Source organism: Podarcis cretensis (genome assembly GCF_951804945.1).
Source record: "Podarcis cretensis genome assembly, chromosome: 6".
NCBI classification, from domain to species: Eukaryota; Metazoa; Chordata; class Lepidosauria; order Squamata; family Lacertidae; genus Podarcis; species Podarcis cretensis.
In genome coordinates this window covers 49,583,992-49,601,782 of record NC_137175.1, presented here as the reverse complement: position 1 = coordinate 49,601,782, position 17,791 = coordinate 49,583,992, and the positions used below count along the sequence as shown (strand labels likewise).

Sequence of the window (17,791 nt, the reverse complement as noted above, 5' to 3'; positions counted from 1 at the left end):
TGGTTAGTGATTGGGGTAAGGGAACTGGATCTGGAATACTGAGAGACAATACAGGTGAAGGAGTGGTAAATAAGGAGGAAGTGGCAACGGGCAATATGCCAGCAATACGCTGGTGACACACAGCTCTACTTCTCTTTGACGTCTGCAGGTGGGGCAGTTGATGGGCTGGATTAATGGCTTCCCTTTGTGTGTCTCTTCCACGTGAGGCCCAGAGTGTGGCAACACGAGAACCAGCCTTCTCTGCAGTGGCCCCCCATATATGGAATGCTCTCCCCAGTGAGGTTCTCCTGGCACCTGCATCATATACTTTAGGGCACCAGGCAAAAACATTTCTCGTCAACCAGACCTTTGGCTGATTAGTATTCTACAGCTTTTTAAATGTGTCTGTGGGAAAGGGGCAGCGTTATTTTATTTTTGTTTTAATTATTTACTTGTATTTTTATTCTGCAACCTGCCCTGAGATCTTGTGGTGAAGGGAGGTATACAAATTTAATAAATAAATAAATGAAATAATAAATAAATAAATAAATAAATAAATAAATAAATAAATAAATAAATGGGTGAGGGCTTCATCCATGAGTGAATCAAAATCATTAAAAGGGCACTTGTCTATAATTTCTGGACAGGGATATAAATGGAAATAAATATGTACATAAACAATTTTTTTAACAAACACAAAACCCCGCTAACCTTTCCAGGGGCTTTCCAGGGGAGAGTTTGGAAAATTCTACGAGTCTGAGTATGGTTTTGTGTCAGAGCACAGCAGGAGACCTTGTGGTCCTCCAGATCATGTTGGAATCCAATTCCTGTCAGCCCCAGTCAGCATGGTCAGGGATGATGGGAGCTGAGTCCAGCAACATCTGGTAGGTCACCACTGCTTTAGAACAGCCTCCCCAAATTGCTGTCTGCCAGATGTTTTGAGTTACAAGCCTCACTGGGCGCTGCCTGGAGCTGATGGGAATTGCAGCTCAAAACATCTGGAGAGCACCAGGTGGGGAGAGCAGCTTTCAGAGTTATATGCAGCTTTTCTGATCCATGCCAAGCTGGAGTTTTTATATAGCAGGTCCATGTTCTGCAAAGGCTGAAATGAAGAAAGGACATACCAAAGTGCAACACAGGAGCTATGCCCATTCCTACATAACCCTGGGAAGTAACTTTTCCTGTCACTCTATGAACACACTCTATGAAGCCCAAACTTCAAGATCATCCTGACTGAGGATACCACTTGTAAGTTATCACTCTGATGGGCAGAAGTGCGAAGTGGTCAAAAATAAGGCCCATTTATTCTCTCTCTCTCTCTCTCTCTCTCTCTCTCTCTCTCTCTCTCTCTCTCTCTCATGCCCTGCACAATAATACCTTCTCAGATATCAAATCTAGACAGCAATTTGCTGAAAACCAGGGGTTAAAAAATGCAAAAGGGACTTAACAGAGTCACAAAAACCAAACAAGCAAGGAACAAACAATCCAGGCCTGCACAAATATTTGTCAAAGTAGATTTACAAAGAATAAGGGGGCGGGGGCGGGAATTAAGCAATTTAGGGACTGGATGCAGTACAAAGAACAGCAGCAACACCAGCAGCATTAAGAGACGACATCACACGGTCACTTGATCACAATATTCAACCTGCCAGGTCAATCCATAAGCTGAGCCGTTACAAAGCGAGGAAGAAGTGTCAGAAGACTTGAGGTGGCAGCTGGACTATACATGGGCTTAAAAAAGAAGAAGACCCCAAATCATTCAGCTGTAAGGGGTGGGGCAAGGGAAGATGCATGGAAAAAAGGGCTGCTTCATCACACAAACCATAGAGAAATGAATGATCTGTGCCTCCTTATGAGGCCTACCAAGACAGGCTGGACTTCTCTCACCACGGTGATCTCCCCAAATAGGAAACGAGGAAACTTGCCAACAACAGGTCTTGTCCTTTAAGAAAATGAAATGAAATTAAAATCCTTATTTCCCCCCAGGTTTCACGGCTGGTCCGTCCTTCCAACGATGCACATTGGTGTGCCGGAATGGCAGCAATAAACCAGCTCTCAGAGAGGATTTTTATTTTTATTTTTTTTGCAGAAAAGAGTACACTGTAGATTTTCATTTTGTGGTGTGATCACTGCCCGGATGTCAGTCTGCCCGCAGAAAGTTGAGAGCTGATCCAAGAGAGTGACCTGTGTTTCGTAGGCACCTGCCCCCAAGTGCTGCTTTCCTCTCCTGGCGTTCAGATTTCTGTCTGAAGGGTGTGGCCTGTGGGGGTGTACGGAGGTGGAGATGGGTTGGGTTTGATGCCGCGTCCCTTCATGTAGGAGATGAACTGGTCGGGAATCTCAGCAAGAACATCCTTAGCCAGCCGAGCCATACTCAGGACGTGGTTTCCTGTGCGGTCAATGTAATCTCGGAATGGGACAAACTGGGAGAGAGAACAGTATATCGAAGGCATGAAAGGCAAATCATTCAAAAGGCAATCTATAGCCTTACAACAGAGACTTCCCTGATCCAGGAAGGCTGGACCGCATTAGTATAGAAAGATCACAGGTGGCAAAACTCGAGCAGTTCGCCAGGCAGAGATCGCGCCAAAACCTCCCCAGCTTTGCAATGGAATTTGCTGCTCTCTGGTAAGTTAAACTCTTTTGATAGGCTATGCCTTTTGATTGTTACTCACCTCAAATCTTCAGGATGGGGTGGGCTACAGAATTAAATACATATTAGAAAATATAGGAAGTTGCCTTGTATCTTTTTTTAAAAAACCCCACACACGTTTATTTGTTTTTACAAAAGTAAAGTTATAACAATACCAAATAGATCATCATATTTAGAGATTTCTCTGAATCTCCAGACTTCCATGGGTCCTACTGTCAACATTTTCAAGTGCATATTATTTCACATCTCTCTCTCTCTATATTGTCCATAGTGTTTGTTACATTATAAGTGTTATTAAAATCCTGCTAATGTTTTCATCTGTTTACAATGGTCTCCTAAATAGACTATAATTTTCCCCCCATTCTTCCTTGAATGGGAATTTTTTGTCTTCTTGGTTTCTGAGCTTTCTGGCCAGCTTTGCCATTTCAGCATAGTCCAACAGGAAGTTGCCTTGTATCAAGATACACTATTATTGCATTTGGGCCAGTCTAAGCTGACTGGCAGCAGCTCTCTGGAGTATGTACCTGAGAGGTCTTTCATGGCACCTTGCTATCCTATCATCCTTTTAACTGAAGATGCCAAATATTGAGCCTGGCACGTTCTGCATGTGAGGACATGCCCCGTCACTGAGCTGTTGCCCTGGCAATACTTCTCACCCATCCCTGACAGCCTTGTTTTCTTTCTTCTACTCAGGTGCATATTCAGAGTGATGCAAGACAACTGGAGCTAGGGAACCATGTAACTCAGAGAACCCTGTCTTGGCACATTCAGTTCAGTGAGGATCAGAAATGGTTTGCCTGGTGCAGTGGAACCATTATACTAGCTTGCCAGCAGGTGGGTTGCTCTTGCTTACTAGGATGGGCAGGGAAGTCAGTGCAGTGCAAAGATGCCAGACTGGCTCTGCTAGTGTGTTCACACCACACCAACCTCACCCTCCCAGCAAGCAATAGAGACCCACCTTGCTGGTAGTGGTGACTGGTGTCCCATTAGGACTCATGAGCTGGAAGGTAGGGGAGTGCAACAGTAGGTGCAGCCAGAGCCAACCACAGGCAGAGCCAACTTGCCCCGGTTTTGTCCTAGTTTTCCTCCTCCTGGTTGAGTTCTGGCAACCCTGAGATGAAGGAGGAAGCTGGCAGGCAGTGCCACCCCCTGGGTTGGTTGTAAGCAGGCAGGCAGGCAGGCAGGTGGGGGTGGGCTGAGGGCAAGTTCAAGGTTGGTGGGGCAGCAAGCCATTCCTTCCACTGGACAAGTCTCCACTGCCTGCCAGGAAAGCAGAGTAACAGCTGCTGTTGGGTCTCCTGACACCCTGAAAGTGAGCTGAAAACCCCCACACTGACTAACACAAGTCAGCTTTGAAGCACGGAGGCTCTTCAGCTCTTGCCTGTTCTGCAACAAGACTGGCACACAAGGCAGATTGTGGTTTATTTTTAAAAAAAATTAAAAAACATACCTGGACAATGTCACGTTCTGCAATCTTTCCACGGGATGAGATTCGAATGTCATCTCCATCCAGCTCCACCATGGCTGTCCATTGTGGGGAGGGATGAATGGAAGGAAGGAAGGTGGGTTAATAATACATAGCATGAGTAAGGGTGCAAAGGAGTAAAAGACTGCAGGAGGCCAACAAAACTCCTCTATGCCATGACTGATAAGCTGTTCCATTATCTGAAAAAGGCAGTTTGAGAAAAGAGCTCCACTATCTTCTTTCAGAGCAGGAAAACCACCTTCAATTTTCATTTCGTGTATTGTAATTTGCTCTACTGATGGCCCTATCAATGTCTGTTTCTCATTGCTCACTGCAAGATATAATTAATCTGTTATATTCTGTGGCGCTGTGGGTAAAACCTCAGTGCCTAGGACTTGCCGATCATATGGTCAGTGGTTCGAATCCCCGTGGAGGGGTGAGCTCCCGTCATTTGGTCCCAGCTCCTGCCCACCTAGCAGTTCGAAAGCACCCTTAAGTGCAAGTAGATAAATAGGTACCGCTTTATAGCGGGAAGGTAAACGGCGTTTTCGTGTGCTGCGCTGGTGCTGGCTCGCCAGAGCAGCTTCGTCACGCTGGCCACGTGACCTGGAAGTGTCTTCGGACAGCGCTGGCTCCCAGCCTCTTAAGTGAGATGAGCACACAACCCTAGAGTCGGACACGACTGGCCCGTACGGGCAGGGGTACCTTTACCTATACCATTCTACCCGTTGATTTCATTATACAGCCTTTCAGCCTTTTGCATGCTTTTGGATGCTTCTGCAGCCAATCAGAAGCTGAGCTTTGGTTTCCAAATGTTTTGGAAGTTGAACGGACTTCCGGAATGGATTCTGTTCAACTTCCAAGGTACGACTGAATATCACACTGGGCTAATCATGCATCATTCAATGCCTATAGGAATATTTGCAAATCTATAGTGACTGTAGGGCACAGCTGTCCCTATCTGCCCCGTGTCATGGATGCAGGGGTCCCGAATCAGGGTCACCTGCCCTGAGCTAACCTGGGGACCACCTGTAGAACTAAAGTAGTTTTGGGGTTGGGCATTCAGCCAGGAGCAGGAGGGTGGGGAGGAAATTTTGCTCTACGTCCCCCTGACCAAGAGAAGTGGAGTTAATTCTTCTGACTCTCCTTTGCACCCAAAGGAGCACCCTTCTTTTCAAGTGGTTTTTCTGCATGGATGTTGCTTGCAAAGGAGCACCATGCAGGGGCGTAGCAAGGGTGAGTGCGGTAGGTGCGGCCCACCCCAGGTGCCCCCACTGGGGGGGTGTGACAAAATGGTAGGCGGCACTCACAGCAGGGCCTGCAGCGCGCCAGAGCCATGCATCTCGGGTGCCTGCAGGCTCCACAATGTCTGCCTGCTGCCTCACCCCAGCTGTAGGGTGCCCCCGTTCCGTCCTTCCCTAAGGGCACTGCATGCTCTGTCCCTACTAAGGGCACCACACGCCTCCGACCTATGGCCGATTCACCCTGCCCCTGGGTGCGCCGCCCCAGGTGCCCAAGAGGCTTCCTCTGCCACTGGCACCATGCCCACTTACCCTCTGCAGGTGGAGATGCAGTTGGGGCTAACGGGGGTTGGCAGGCACTGTCATTCCCCCATGCAGAGCAAAATATGCCACACACCACTATGCAAGCACCACGCCAGGGCTTGCAAAGCACCGTGCCTTTGCCTGCATGGCTTGATTCCAAACCATGTGGGCAAAATTGTATTAACTGATGTCAGGTGACTGACAGGTCACTCACCAGCCAAACTCAGCCAGATGGGGGAGATAAGGATCTGGTTGGATGGTATCAATGTATTATTTACAATATATGTTTTTCTGCTTTCTGAGAATGGCTAATCCACTGTCACCGCTAGTATCCGAAGCTGCAGTGGGTGGGCGATACCAGAATTGCTATGGGTGTTTCTGTCAGCACTGCTATATTAGTGCCTATTGCTGGACATGGTTCTGTTGGTTTTGCTGCTGGCTAAGCATAGATCGCAACTACCATATTTTTTGCTCTATAAGACTCACCTTTTCCCTCCTAAAAAGTAAGGGGAAATGTGTGTGCATCTTATGGAGCGAATGCAGGCTGCAGAACAGCAAGAAGGATCACTGCTTTCGCTGCGCAGTGGTCCCTCTTGTTGTTCTGGCTTCTGAGATTCAGAACATCTTTTTCTTGTTGTCCTCCTCCAAAAACTAGGTGTGTCTTATGGTCTGGTGCATCTTATAGAGCGAAAAATACGGTATCTCCTACTGGCCTTAACCTCTGGGATAGCAGCTGCCATTGTAGCAGGAGCATAGGATTCAGCCTTTCAGCCAAAGCATTTGAAAGTCATCATATTTCATGACTGTTTGCACAAAAGTTCTTACCGTCAAATTCAGCCTGTCCAACTCCTACAATGATTATGGACATAGGAAGCTTGGCAGCCTGAGAGTCAACAGGAAAGAAGGAAGGAAGATGAGTGTGGCAGGGGGTTGGGGTTGATATGGGAAGGAGAGGAAGAGAGAAAACAAGAGCGTGAATTCAAAACAGAAAGCTGCAAAGTGATGTGTCAGAAATCAGGACATAGATTGTGTGGGGCAGAGATGGGATGGGGAGTCTGTTGCAAGCACAGCCAGTGGTCAGGGATGCAACAACATCTGGGAAGTCCCAGATTCCCTACCCCTGGGCTAGCTTTAGCACTGCTTGGTTATGAATATTTGCATTAAAGGTAAATCATATTGGGAAGTGGGAACAGAGCAGCTGTTGCTTGCTTTTGGCAGAGAAATATAAGAAAGCTAGAACCAAAGCCAGTCCGAATTATAAGTGGAAGATTATGGTGATCTAGGCCTTTTAAAGACATATGTGCAATAATTTTATAGTTATTCATTTGTATCAGGCAGGAGAACCTTTGGCCCTAAAGATGCTGCTGAGCTAGAACTTCCATCAGTCCAAGCAAGCATGGCCAATGGCCAAGAATGCAGGGAGTTGTAGTTAAGTGACACCTGGAGGGGAAAAGGTGTTCCCACATCTGATTTATATAATGACTGGTGGAATTTCAAATGCCCAATGACATGTTCACATGTGGAACTTGAGTAGTGGGGTGTCCAGCAAGCCATGGCAGTGCAACTCTTAACCATATTGAGAACATGATCCTCATGTGCGATTCACAAAAATCAGTTTTTGTGATAACTGTGACATTAACATATGAGAGTGCTGGAGGTGAAAAGGTTAAACAGGTTACCCAATCAGAACCCAGGAGGGTGGAGTCAGAGGGACTATAAAACCAGCTCTAGGAGGGGTGAAGGGGAGAGTTCGTTGGGAGGTTGGTTGGAGTGGGAGTGAATTGGGATAGAGTCTGTGGGGAGGTTGAGTTAGTGTAGCGAAATAAGCTGAGTCAGGAACAGTTAGGAGCTGGGAAGACAAGTAAAATCTGAGAGGTGGTTTAGTGAGTGAGAGCGGCAGCAGAAGTTATAGGTCTGGATAGGCACCCAATGATTGTAATTGTGACCGTTTGTGAAACCAAACGCTTGTTAAACTGCAATAAATAGAAGTTTATGTTCCAATTTAACCCTGATTGGACTCAGTATTGTACCAGGTAGGGCCTGGGTAGTGGCAGTGAGAAATAAAGTGGTGGCACAGGGATCAATAGACGGTGAAACGTCCTGTGACCCTGTGTGATCGCCACAATAACTACACCAGGGGGAGCAGAACTTGGTCTTTGAGTTCCCCCGCTCCCCATATTCCGTATGAACAATGAAGAGAGATTTGTCTTTTTAAATGCATTGCTAAGTTTGCTGCTGGTTGTAATGGCATATTGCCAGTCTAGCCCTACCCCCACTCCTTTGCAGCATATTTGTATATTTAACTCTGATCACACTTTATACGTGCAGACTTTGGACCTTTTAAAAAGCACAAAATGCCACTTCGTCCTTATATGGGTAGCAAAATATTTTGAGAATATTGCCATGCGGGAGATGGGGCGGGAGCCAATTCACACTCCACGGTGCTAAACTAACATAGTCATGGAATCAGAATTAACCCATTGTCACAACTGATTTATCAAGGAACTGCTGCTTCCATAGAAAAAGGGAGCAAATTCACCCAATTTATTTAGCCGCCTCTTCCAATTTTAATAGGCTAAGCCCTTCTGTTTGCTTATAGAAACAACCCTTTCTGAGACCTCTCCCTGACCCTAATGCTCTCCTGCTTGCTAATGGGCTTTGCCATTGTGTTATTTAAAGAAATCGCAGTGATACGCTTTGTGCTTTCCATTCTGCTTGCCTGCCAAACACCTTCAGGAACTCTTTTGTTGTTGTTGTTGTTGTTAACACACACACTGTCTTTTTATCCAATTATCAAGCTTCCTTCTCTTCCCCATCAGCAATCACTGATTGTATTTAGCTGTTAAAAACACAGATGGCGTAATCATCAGTGTGTTCTTTGCTGGGCTGATCTCTGGCCGGGCTGGAACAGTTTAATAATGAGCACCCCTCATCCACAACACAGCACATGGATAGGAGGAGATAAAAGGAAAATTGCCCAGAGAAGTGATTGGGTGCTTAAAGCAATTAAGGTGCAAATAGGACGCTGCTGTGAGTTCATGTGGTCCAGCTGATACCCAAAGTTGCCTGGGAGGCCTGAGTTCAAAGCCTGCCTGAGCAATGGGCAAATTAGCCTTGGGCAAGTCATTTTCTCTCACCCTTAATCTTTCATCAGCTGTTTTGATCAGGCAGGAGATAACAGAGGATGGCAGACAGTGGTTAAAAGAGTGAGTTGGGAAGACCCAAGCTTTAGGCTTGCTGCTTGATTTGGTTATCCTCACCTTTAAAATGTGGGTCTACTTTACAGGCTTGTGCAGGGTTACTAATTAAGTTAAGCACTATGCGAGTTCTAAATCTGATTAGAAGTGCTGTATCAGTCATGTTGTTAACATGTGGGCAGAAAATGGCTACAAGGTAAAGAAGGAACAGCATATATATTTTTTAATAATATTTAGTGCTCTTATGTGGAGTTCCTGTGAGGCTAGTGAATGTTTGACCTTTTTGCAGTGGGAAAGGATCTGTGCTGTGGCTACATGCTCCCCCCGCCCCCGCCCCCCCGGCTTGAATTCCCAGGATCTTAACTCTCTAGCATATTACATTGCCTACCTGAAACTATTTTACCCCCCATCCTGGCAGGTGCAGTTACACTTTTGTTTGTTGGCAGATCTTAACTCCTGGGACAACACTCCCAACCTGTGCTACTCACATTGACAATAGCTTCTTTTGTCTGGGCCATGTCCGATATCACGCCATCAGTGATGATGAGCAAAACGAAATACTGGGAACCGTCCTGCACAGCTGCAGCGTACCTGAGATTTGGGAGGAGATCATGAGAATTTAGGAACAGAGGGAGGAGTGTTGTCAGGGTGGTCTGAATTCTGAACTAAACACTCCACATTCTGAAAGACATATGGTCTTGTAGTAAGGTTAAAGCTTACTGGCAAATCATATATAATGAATTGAAAAGGATGTTTAAAATAGCATGGGTATGAAGTAAGGAGAATTTTACCAACCCACATTTTCATTAGGCTATGCTGGTTATCTCGCTTCGTGGTTTGTAAGAAGCTACCAGAACATCATCAGCCATCCAAATATGCCCATAAGCATAGGAGTTGCATTCTCAGTACCTGCGGGTCATTTCCAACCACAGCTAGCATTTGTCATGCTTTGTGACGATACCTTGCACTGATGAGACATACCTAGCCACGTGGTTAACCACCGGTGCAAAATTAGTTGGACCATAGAGCTGGACGGTCTTGAGGCTCTGGTGATAGGCTTCAAGGATACCTTCTATTCCACTACAATGAGGATTGTCAACATTGCCATTCTGCAGGAGAGAAAGGGAGAGACAATTAGGGTGAAAGTTCCCCAGGCAGAGTGGCTGATTCATTGCCCTTTTGGGATTCCCCACCCCAGCGGCAGAGCTAGCCGCTCGGGCGGGCACCTGGAGTGGTGCACATGCTGTGCACCTGGGGGCGGGGCAATCCATCCAGGGGGTGGGGCGATCTGCCCACGGGGCTGAGTGATCCGCCTGGGGGGCAATTAGTGGGGCAGCGATATGCCCGGGGGGGGGGGATTTTGTCACACCCCTGGGATGACACCCAGGGCGGACTGCCCCCACTGCATCCCCCTTTCTCCACCACTGTCCACCCCATTCTCAGTGTTTGGCTCAGCTGATGGACGACCATCGGCAGAGATCAATACATTGGCTAGAGGATCTGCTAGCTATGGGAGTGCAAAAAATGTCACCAATCAGATATTACGCTGATGCAAAGGGAGCTGCCTCTTGGGATTTAGAGGGACAGCAACAGCAAATGAAAATGATGATTCTTCTTTGCATCTGAAGCTCATGTCAACTTTTCAAAGAGAGACAAAGAAACTAGCCCCAAACTTATCTAAGTCAGCCCCAGGACTCTCAGATGTTCCTTGCCAGGTAAGCCTTCAAGGATGAGACCATCACATGAGAAAGCAAAGGTATATAGTGCAAACCTATTCATGTTTGCTCAGGAGTACTTCCTACTATGTTTAATGAAGCTTGCTCCCAAGCAAATGTGTATAGGATTTTAGTCTAATAGATTTAAGGATTCTGCTATTGGTGAAAAGTTCCTGCTGAAGGAGAACATGGGGATTTTTCCTTCATCAGGGAATGTTGGCAGCTGGGTCCCGTTTGCCTGCCACTGGATTCAATTTGAGGCAAAGTATAAGAAGCTGTTTCTGAGTGCTGATTCCAAGGAAGGTTGTCAATACCAAGGGGAACTCATGAGACACACGCCCATCCGGAGGAATTTTGGCTCCAAACCCAAGTGCTGGGAACATTTTGTCACTGTCATAGTCCTGGATTATCTCGCCAACAGCCTTCAGTGCCATTGCATAGGCATTGAGCTGGTATGGATTCATGTAGTGAAGGGAAGTAGACTGAGACGGATTCCCTGCCAAAGAGAGAGAGAGAGAATGAATAGTAGTTGCTTCACTGTCTGGTAGGCTGTAGTGTGGCATTCATGAGGTCTGCATGAAGCCTTAGGAACAGAGGAAGCTCCTAAGATGTATCCCACCTTCCAAGGTTGAAGATACAACACACTTACTCAGAGGTAAACTGCAGCAAAAGTGATATAACTTATTTCTGACTAGGCACATATGGTATTATGCCTCTAGGCTACAGTCCTACGCAGACGTACAATTGAACACAATGAACACTTTTGAGAAAACATGCCTGTAGATTGCACTGTAGATTTAACAACTTCAAGAAATACGTGCCTCTCCAAAAAGAATTATTTAAACATTGGGAAATCAAGTGAACAAAAACTTAACAGCAGCTCTGCGAGACATCTGCTGTAAAAAACTTACCATTGGAAGCTGTGAAGTCAATGGCCACTGTGAAATTGATCTGCGTCCTGAAAAAATGTCACATCACATTACTTAGTCAGACTGATAAATCTATAAGCATTTTGATTAGCTCAGAACCTTTGAGTGGAATGACCAACCCAAGTGAATGTCTAGAACACCACTTATCCATCTCTTTCCTGGCTCCTTTCTCTTTCCATCTGTCTCCCACAAACCTTGCGTTTTGTAATCATTCAGAGTTGGATTCAGTTTTTGAATCTCTCTCTTTAGAGTTGAGAGAAGATGCAAAAAGACGGGTTATGCTGTCATGTGCCTTCTATACACACTTGGCCACAGCAATTGGCAGATACTTTGTGAGCAACCAATGTTTCTATATTATTTATTTTATTCACGGATTCTAACTAATACCTCATACTGTCAGGTTGGGGGGGGGGTCCCCGAAGGCAACCAGGACAAAGTTCTTTATTAAAACAACAAAACAGTTCAAAAGTAAAATCACAAGGTTTTAACCAACTAAGTTCCACTCAGAGAAGAATCCCTGGAATTAATATACCAAAGTTAGTATTGCCCATCAGTATAAATGGGTCTACTCTGAGCAGAACTAATACTGGATTCAACCTACATAACAGGCACACACAACAGATAGTGGCACCATATTCCTTGGGATCCTCAACAGCCTACGTAGACAATGTTTAGCTTTTTGCACAGTACTGGAGAGCAAAGCCTGCTGGACATAGTGGGGGCTTACTTCTGAGTAAACATACACAAGACTGGGTGTTAAAAGAGTTCCTGCATGTTGGTACAGATTCCTGAGAAGAAACATGTTTGACACTGCCATGTGGTGTCAAACATGTTTCTTCTCAGGAATCTGTGCCAACATGTGTTTTCTCTCAAATATATGTGAGAGCAGCAGGCTCTTGCCTTTGGAAATGTGTCATCACCACAAAACATTATTATAACAGTATCATTATAGGGATGGGGGTGCTGAACCATCCATCCTCTTCCTATTCCTCCTAACCCTCCCACCCTCAGTTTTTTCCATGGCTGGGTTAATTTATAATATTGGAGCCTAGCTAGAGCTAGATAGTGGGGAGAAAGGCTATGGGGAGGAATGCAGCAGGCAAAGAAAGTCAGCATCCACTTATTGGCACCTGGGGGATTCATCCAGCACCCCCCCCCCCAAATAACTACATCTGCTTGGGATTGCTCCCTAACCCTGTGACTTTACTACTGTTCAGGTTGAAAAACAGAAGTCTGATTCTTCATACATAATCCCATCTTTCCAGGGGGAAACAGAGGAGCTAATCGCATGGCAAGCTGTTCTCTACACTTCCATTTTATCCTTTCAGCAGAAGCCAAATAGGAATTTTTAAGATGTGGAGCCTCGATTCTTCTAGGCCACCCAGAGTAAGAGGATTGCACATTTCTCAGCTGCTTCCCTTTCTCCCAACTGCAACAGCTCCAAGTCCCAGAAACTTCTGAAGCTGTGAGTAAAGCTACCATTGCTGGATAAAGGTAAAGGTAAAGGTAAAGGTAAAGGTAAAGGTAAAGGTAAAGGTAAAGGTAAAGGGACCCCTGACCATTAGGTTCAGTCGTGACCAACTCTGGGGCTGCGGCGCTCATCTCGCTTTATTGGCCGAGGGAGCCAGCATACAGCTTCCGGGTCATGTGGCCAGCATGACTAAGCCACTCTGGCGAACCAGAGCAGCGCACGGAAACGCCGTTTACCTTCCCGCCGGAGCGGTACCTATTTATCTACTTGCACTTTGATGTGCTTTCGAACTGCTAGGTTGGCAGGAGCAGGGAATGAGCAATGGGAGCTCACCCCGTCGCAGGGATTCGAACCGCAACCTTCTGATCAGCAAGTCCTAGGCTCTGTGGTTTAACCCACAGCGCCACCCGTCTCCCTATACCATTGCTGGATAGTTTTTGGCTAATTAGGCCAATTTGACCAAATCCTGCTATCTTTTCAGCTGGCATCATAACACACATTTTATACCACAAATGATAGACCACAAAACCATAATCAGGCAAACTGGGTTGCCTGGGTTCTCGTTGACTTGACCAAGGTTAAACAAAACTGAACTCTCCAAGTCCTCTGCCTGAGCCAGTGGACCTTGGCTAGAGCGCCGTTGCTCTTGACATATGAAAAGGGAGGGTTGGTAAAACACCCCCAATTAATACACAGACCAAACATGCTGCTTTTCATTGCAGGATGTCAGTAGGCTGAGAGGCTCCCTTGTAACATCTTTCTTTTAATTCAATGATTCCCCAGAGCCTATTTGAAAACTAGGGCATGAATGCAGTACGCACCACAGCCCAGCCACTTTATCTTCTTCAGAGGCACAGCATAATGCTGGAAAAGATGAAATTCTTCTTTTCCGGGTGATGGCTCACTGTTAAGGAACCTGTAGCCCAAATCCCCATACATCAACACAGAACTGAGCGGAGGTGTACCTAGGCTCCCTTGTGCCCTTGGCAAGGAGCTGTATTGGCACCTCCTGACCCTTGCACTCTAGGCGAGGAGATGTGCCCAGCTATCCAGAGCAGTGGAGGAGCAGCCCAGGGAACATGCAGATGGGCAGGCAGGCTCCTAGCTACTCAGGGCCAGAGTGGAAAGGTGTGATTTAGGAGGGCCCCTGGTCCTGTGCCATTGCTGGGTGCCAAACTCACCAACCCCTAGGTATGCCCCTGGAACTGAGTACTATGGGGCTTTAAGCTCCTAAGTGTATTCACCTGGGGTCACCAACCTTTTTTGGGGGTGGGGGCATGGACACATTTGCAAAATGGATATGTTGTTGTGGGCACCACACCTCTCCTTTCCCCAATGTAACCTTCTTTGGATTCCACATAGGCTTGAAGTAACTGTTCTATTGGTTAAAGAAGGCTTCTTTCAAGCTCATTTTGTTGTGGAAGGCAGGTGGGGATGGTCGTCAGGGAAAACCTTTGTTGACACCTCTGTACCTGTGGCTGCCATGTTGCTGGCCCATGGGGTACAGAAGGTCAGCAAACTTTTTCAGCAGGGGGCCGGTCCACTGTCCCTCAAACCTTGTGGGGGGGGGCCTGGACTATATTTTGTTGGGGAAATTAACGAATTCCTATGCTCCACAAATAACCCAGAGATGCATTTAAATAAAAGCACACATTCTACTCATGTAAAAACACGCTGATTCCCTGACCGTCTGCAGGCCGAATTTAGAAGGCGATTGGGCTGGATCCGGCCCCCGGGGCCTTAGTTTGCCTACCCATGGTGTACAGAGTTGCCAGATTAGGATTCAACTGTTGCTGCATTACACTGTCTTCAATAACTGATGATAAACCAATAGTTATAAATGTCAGGTGACTGTGCCAAGTGGCATTGCTAACAGCACAGCACATCAGTTATACATTATGTTTTCTTTGTCTTACTAGGACTGGTACGAAGCAAGTCCCATTTCTGGGCTCCATCCCAGTGGATGAAGAACAGTGGTTTAGAGGACAGCTAACATTAGTGCTGATAAAAGGGATGACTGAAAAAGCTGCCTGCAGACATTTCTCTGGCAGCCTTCTCAGATGAAATTCCAAGCCTGTCATCTCCTACCCTCAGTCAATATCAGCTGCTCCCATGACAGACCCTTCCTTCAGATGTTGTGCAACCACCGTAATGAAAGAATGCGGCTGTCAATGGAAGATAACATTTTTAACTTCTGGTTAGATAGGCAGAGACAAGGCCAGTGGGAAAGGACTTTTTGTTTTGCTGCTGAGATCCATTGGGGTACCAGAACTAGTGCAGATACATGGAGCGTGATCCTCATTTGCCACTATATATACACACAGGCACACACACATACAGGCAACAGGGGCATAAAAGGGTGTGTGTGTGTGATTAAGAAGGTTGGAGTTAAATGGCAACGGTATGGTATTTCCTTGGAGATTTGAGGATAAGAATACAGGGACATAAGAACCCAGCTTTTGCAAGGCTCCATGTTGTCCATCGTCCTGTTTCCTACATTGTCTGTTAAGAAGCTACTGGGAAGCCCAAAAGCAGGACTTGAAGGCAACTCCTCCCACTGTTTCTCTGCATAATTACCTCTGAACCTTTCTCACAGGTATTGATAGACATATTGCTGGACCTAAGTGTAAATTCAATACTAATAAAAAAAATATCATTAAAGTATTGCAAAAGAAGTAATAAAGAAAATGAATCTTTGCCTAGCTGGCTAATGGCTCTCCAGCACCAGTCTGTGAATGAAACAAGCTTAATTTATGGATCATGCAGAAATGGCAAAACTTACCAGAAGAATAAAAAACTAGGATAACAAACTTTTTATAAAGGAATGGAAATATATTGAATATTTACACTCAAATTGCAAACAGATAAAAACACTGGCAGGACTATTGTAATAACCTGCGGTTTTTAAAATATAGATATATGAAAATAGATTAATAAAAGAAGGATTTAATATAACTTTATATATGTAGGGAATTATGATAAAAAAATTAATGAACTGCAGAAAGAGGGGGAAGTCAAGTTTTGAAATGTTTGATTTACTGTTAAACTACTACTGCAATGTATATAAAAATCATAAATATATATATATGAAACAAGCTTGGTAAAATAGTCCTGTTGGGAATCCCAGTTCACCCCCACTAAGTGAGAGGGCAGATAACTCAAGAAAGGAAAGGAATAATTAACAAGCTATTAAACTGGCGCATAATTAAATACCTTATTTTGAGATGAAATTGATGGAATTCCAGCCCATAAAAATGTTATGAGAGGAAACATATTTAATTCCTTGTTTGGGAGAGGTAATAGAGCTCTGGCCTTCAACGGATGGGAATGCCATGCTCTGTAATTCAAGGAACGTGTGTTTGCTTGCTGATGAACAATTCTGACTCTGCTTCGTTACAGAATAAACTGTAGAAATCTCTGTGACCTTTAAGCTTTTTTTCCTTTTTTAATCAAATCTAAATCTTGTTCTTTTAGGAATTCTTCTGACAAGTTAATAAAGGCCTAACAACCTGATTGTTGTTAAGTGCTCTGAATGAACTTGTATTGATTCCGAGAGTCTGTTGCCACTCAAGAGGAGCAAATTGATCTCTGGCAGAATCTTTTGTGACTGGACAGTGTTGCTTTCTCGCACAAGGAGGATGCTGAACTAGTGTAACTCTGGGGTGGCTGAAACAGGCAAAGCCAACACAAATGCCCATATCTGAAGGCGAGCATCACGTCCAGTGCCTAATTTCTAAATAGAAACCAGTGCTCGGCTCTGCCTGGAAACCATAATCCCTAATACTCAAAATATGTGGGAACTTGTCAGGGATGGGCAAACAGAATTGTTGACAGGACAGACGGTCACCAGGAGTCTGACAGTGCTGTAAAATTGGTTCGAGATTTTTCTTTTCTTTTCATTCTGAGAGGCCTACGTCAAGCAGCCGCTTTTGGTGTAAGATGGTAAGTAGTTTGGCTCTATCCTCTAAGATGAAATCAGAAAATAGTACTGACCCAATCTCTGCTGATCTAATCATCAGCCATGCCTTCTACTCTTTAGTTGCTTGTGTCTTAAAGGTCTTTTCCAGACCAGGATGCCCTTCTTATTTGTAGCAAGTTTCCAGACTACCAACATGTTTAGGTAAAGGGTGGCTGACTGTTTTTCTTCCTCATGCATCTTCCCAGGTACAGATACCTTCCCTCCCAGCACATTGATATTGTTCACCATCTTTCATTCTTCTCCATTATGGGATTTCGGCAGCAGTTGACTTTATTTTTGATGTGCTTTGGTTTCTCTATTACAGGCCACTCTGTTTCCCCCATAGAAGGTTGTCATCCCAGGAGATTAACATATATCTTTTGGGAGATCAGTTGAATTTTATCTGTTAGCAAAGACTCCATCAGTGGAACTTTGTGATGCATTTTATATACTTCCTGGCTCTGCAGGCTGTGCACTTTCCTTTAGGGTTTTGGTCAAATCCCTAGAAGTTTCCACCTAATCTCATGAGAATATAAAATGCACCTGCTTGTAGAAGGCTTATTTACCTTTACTGGCATGAGACTAAAAGTTCACACTGCTGTTACAGAAGAAGATGTCACTGTGATGGCTCAGAGAGCCTGCTTTTTGTAGTGCTTAGAGTGTCAGTCTAGAACTGAGGAGAACTGGGTTCAAAACCTCACTGAGGTGAAGCTCGCTTGTGTTAGTTGCAATCTCTCAATTTAATTTATTTTTCATGGGAAGGAGGAGCTATAGTCCTTTATACCACTTCTATTTTGCCTTTCCACCAAGTCACTAAGGGTTGTGTACATTGTTTATCCTCCATTTTGACCTCACTACAGCCCATTGAAACAGGTTACAT

General features: G+C 45.3%; 1 protein-coding gene across 2 annotated transcripts in view; it reads right to left on the bottom strand.

The window, feature by feature from the left end:
* Positions 1 to 631: 631 nt before the first annotated feature.
* CPNE5 (copine 5) overlaps positions 632 to 17,791 on the bottom strand; it is a 137,040-nt gene continuing 119,880 nt past the window's right edge. The window contains exons 15-21 of one of the 2 annotated variants that reach the window (XM_079980367.1): positions 11,465 to 11,511; positions 10,868 to 11,049; positions 9,820 to 9,947; positions 9,327 to 9,429; positions 6,467 to 6,524; positions 4,083 to 4,156; positions 632 to 2,402 (exon numbers count right to left, since the gene is read on the bottom strand). In XM_079980367.1, the coding sequence (XP_079836493.1) occupies positions 2,214 to 2,402; positions 4,083 to 4,156; positions 6,467 to 6,524; positions 9,327 to 9,429; positions 9,820 to 9,947; positions 10,868 to 11,049; positions 11,465 to 11,511 (781 nt within the window). In that variant the 3' untranslated portion in view covers positions 632 to 2,213. The remainder of the gene's footprint in view (positions 2,403 to 4,082; positions 4,157 to 6,466; positions 6,525 to 9,326; positions 9,430 to 9,819; positions 9,948 to 10,867; positions 11,050 to 11,464; positions 11,512 to 17,791) is intronic. The other variant, XM_079980368.1, reaches the window with a different exon arrangement.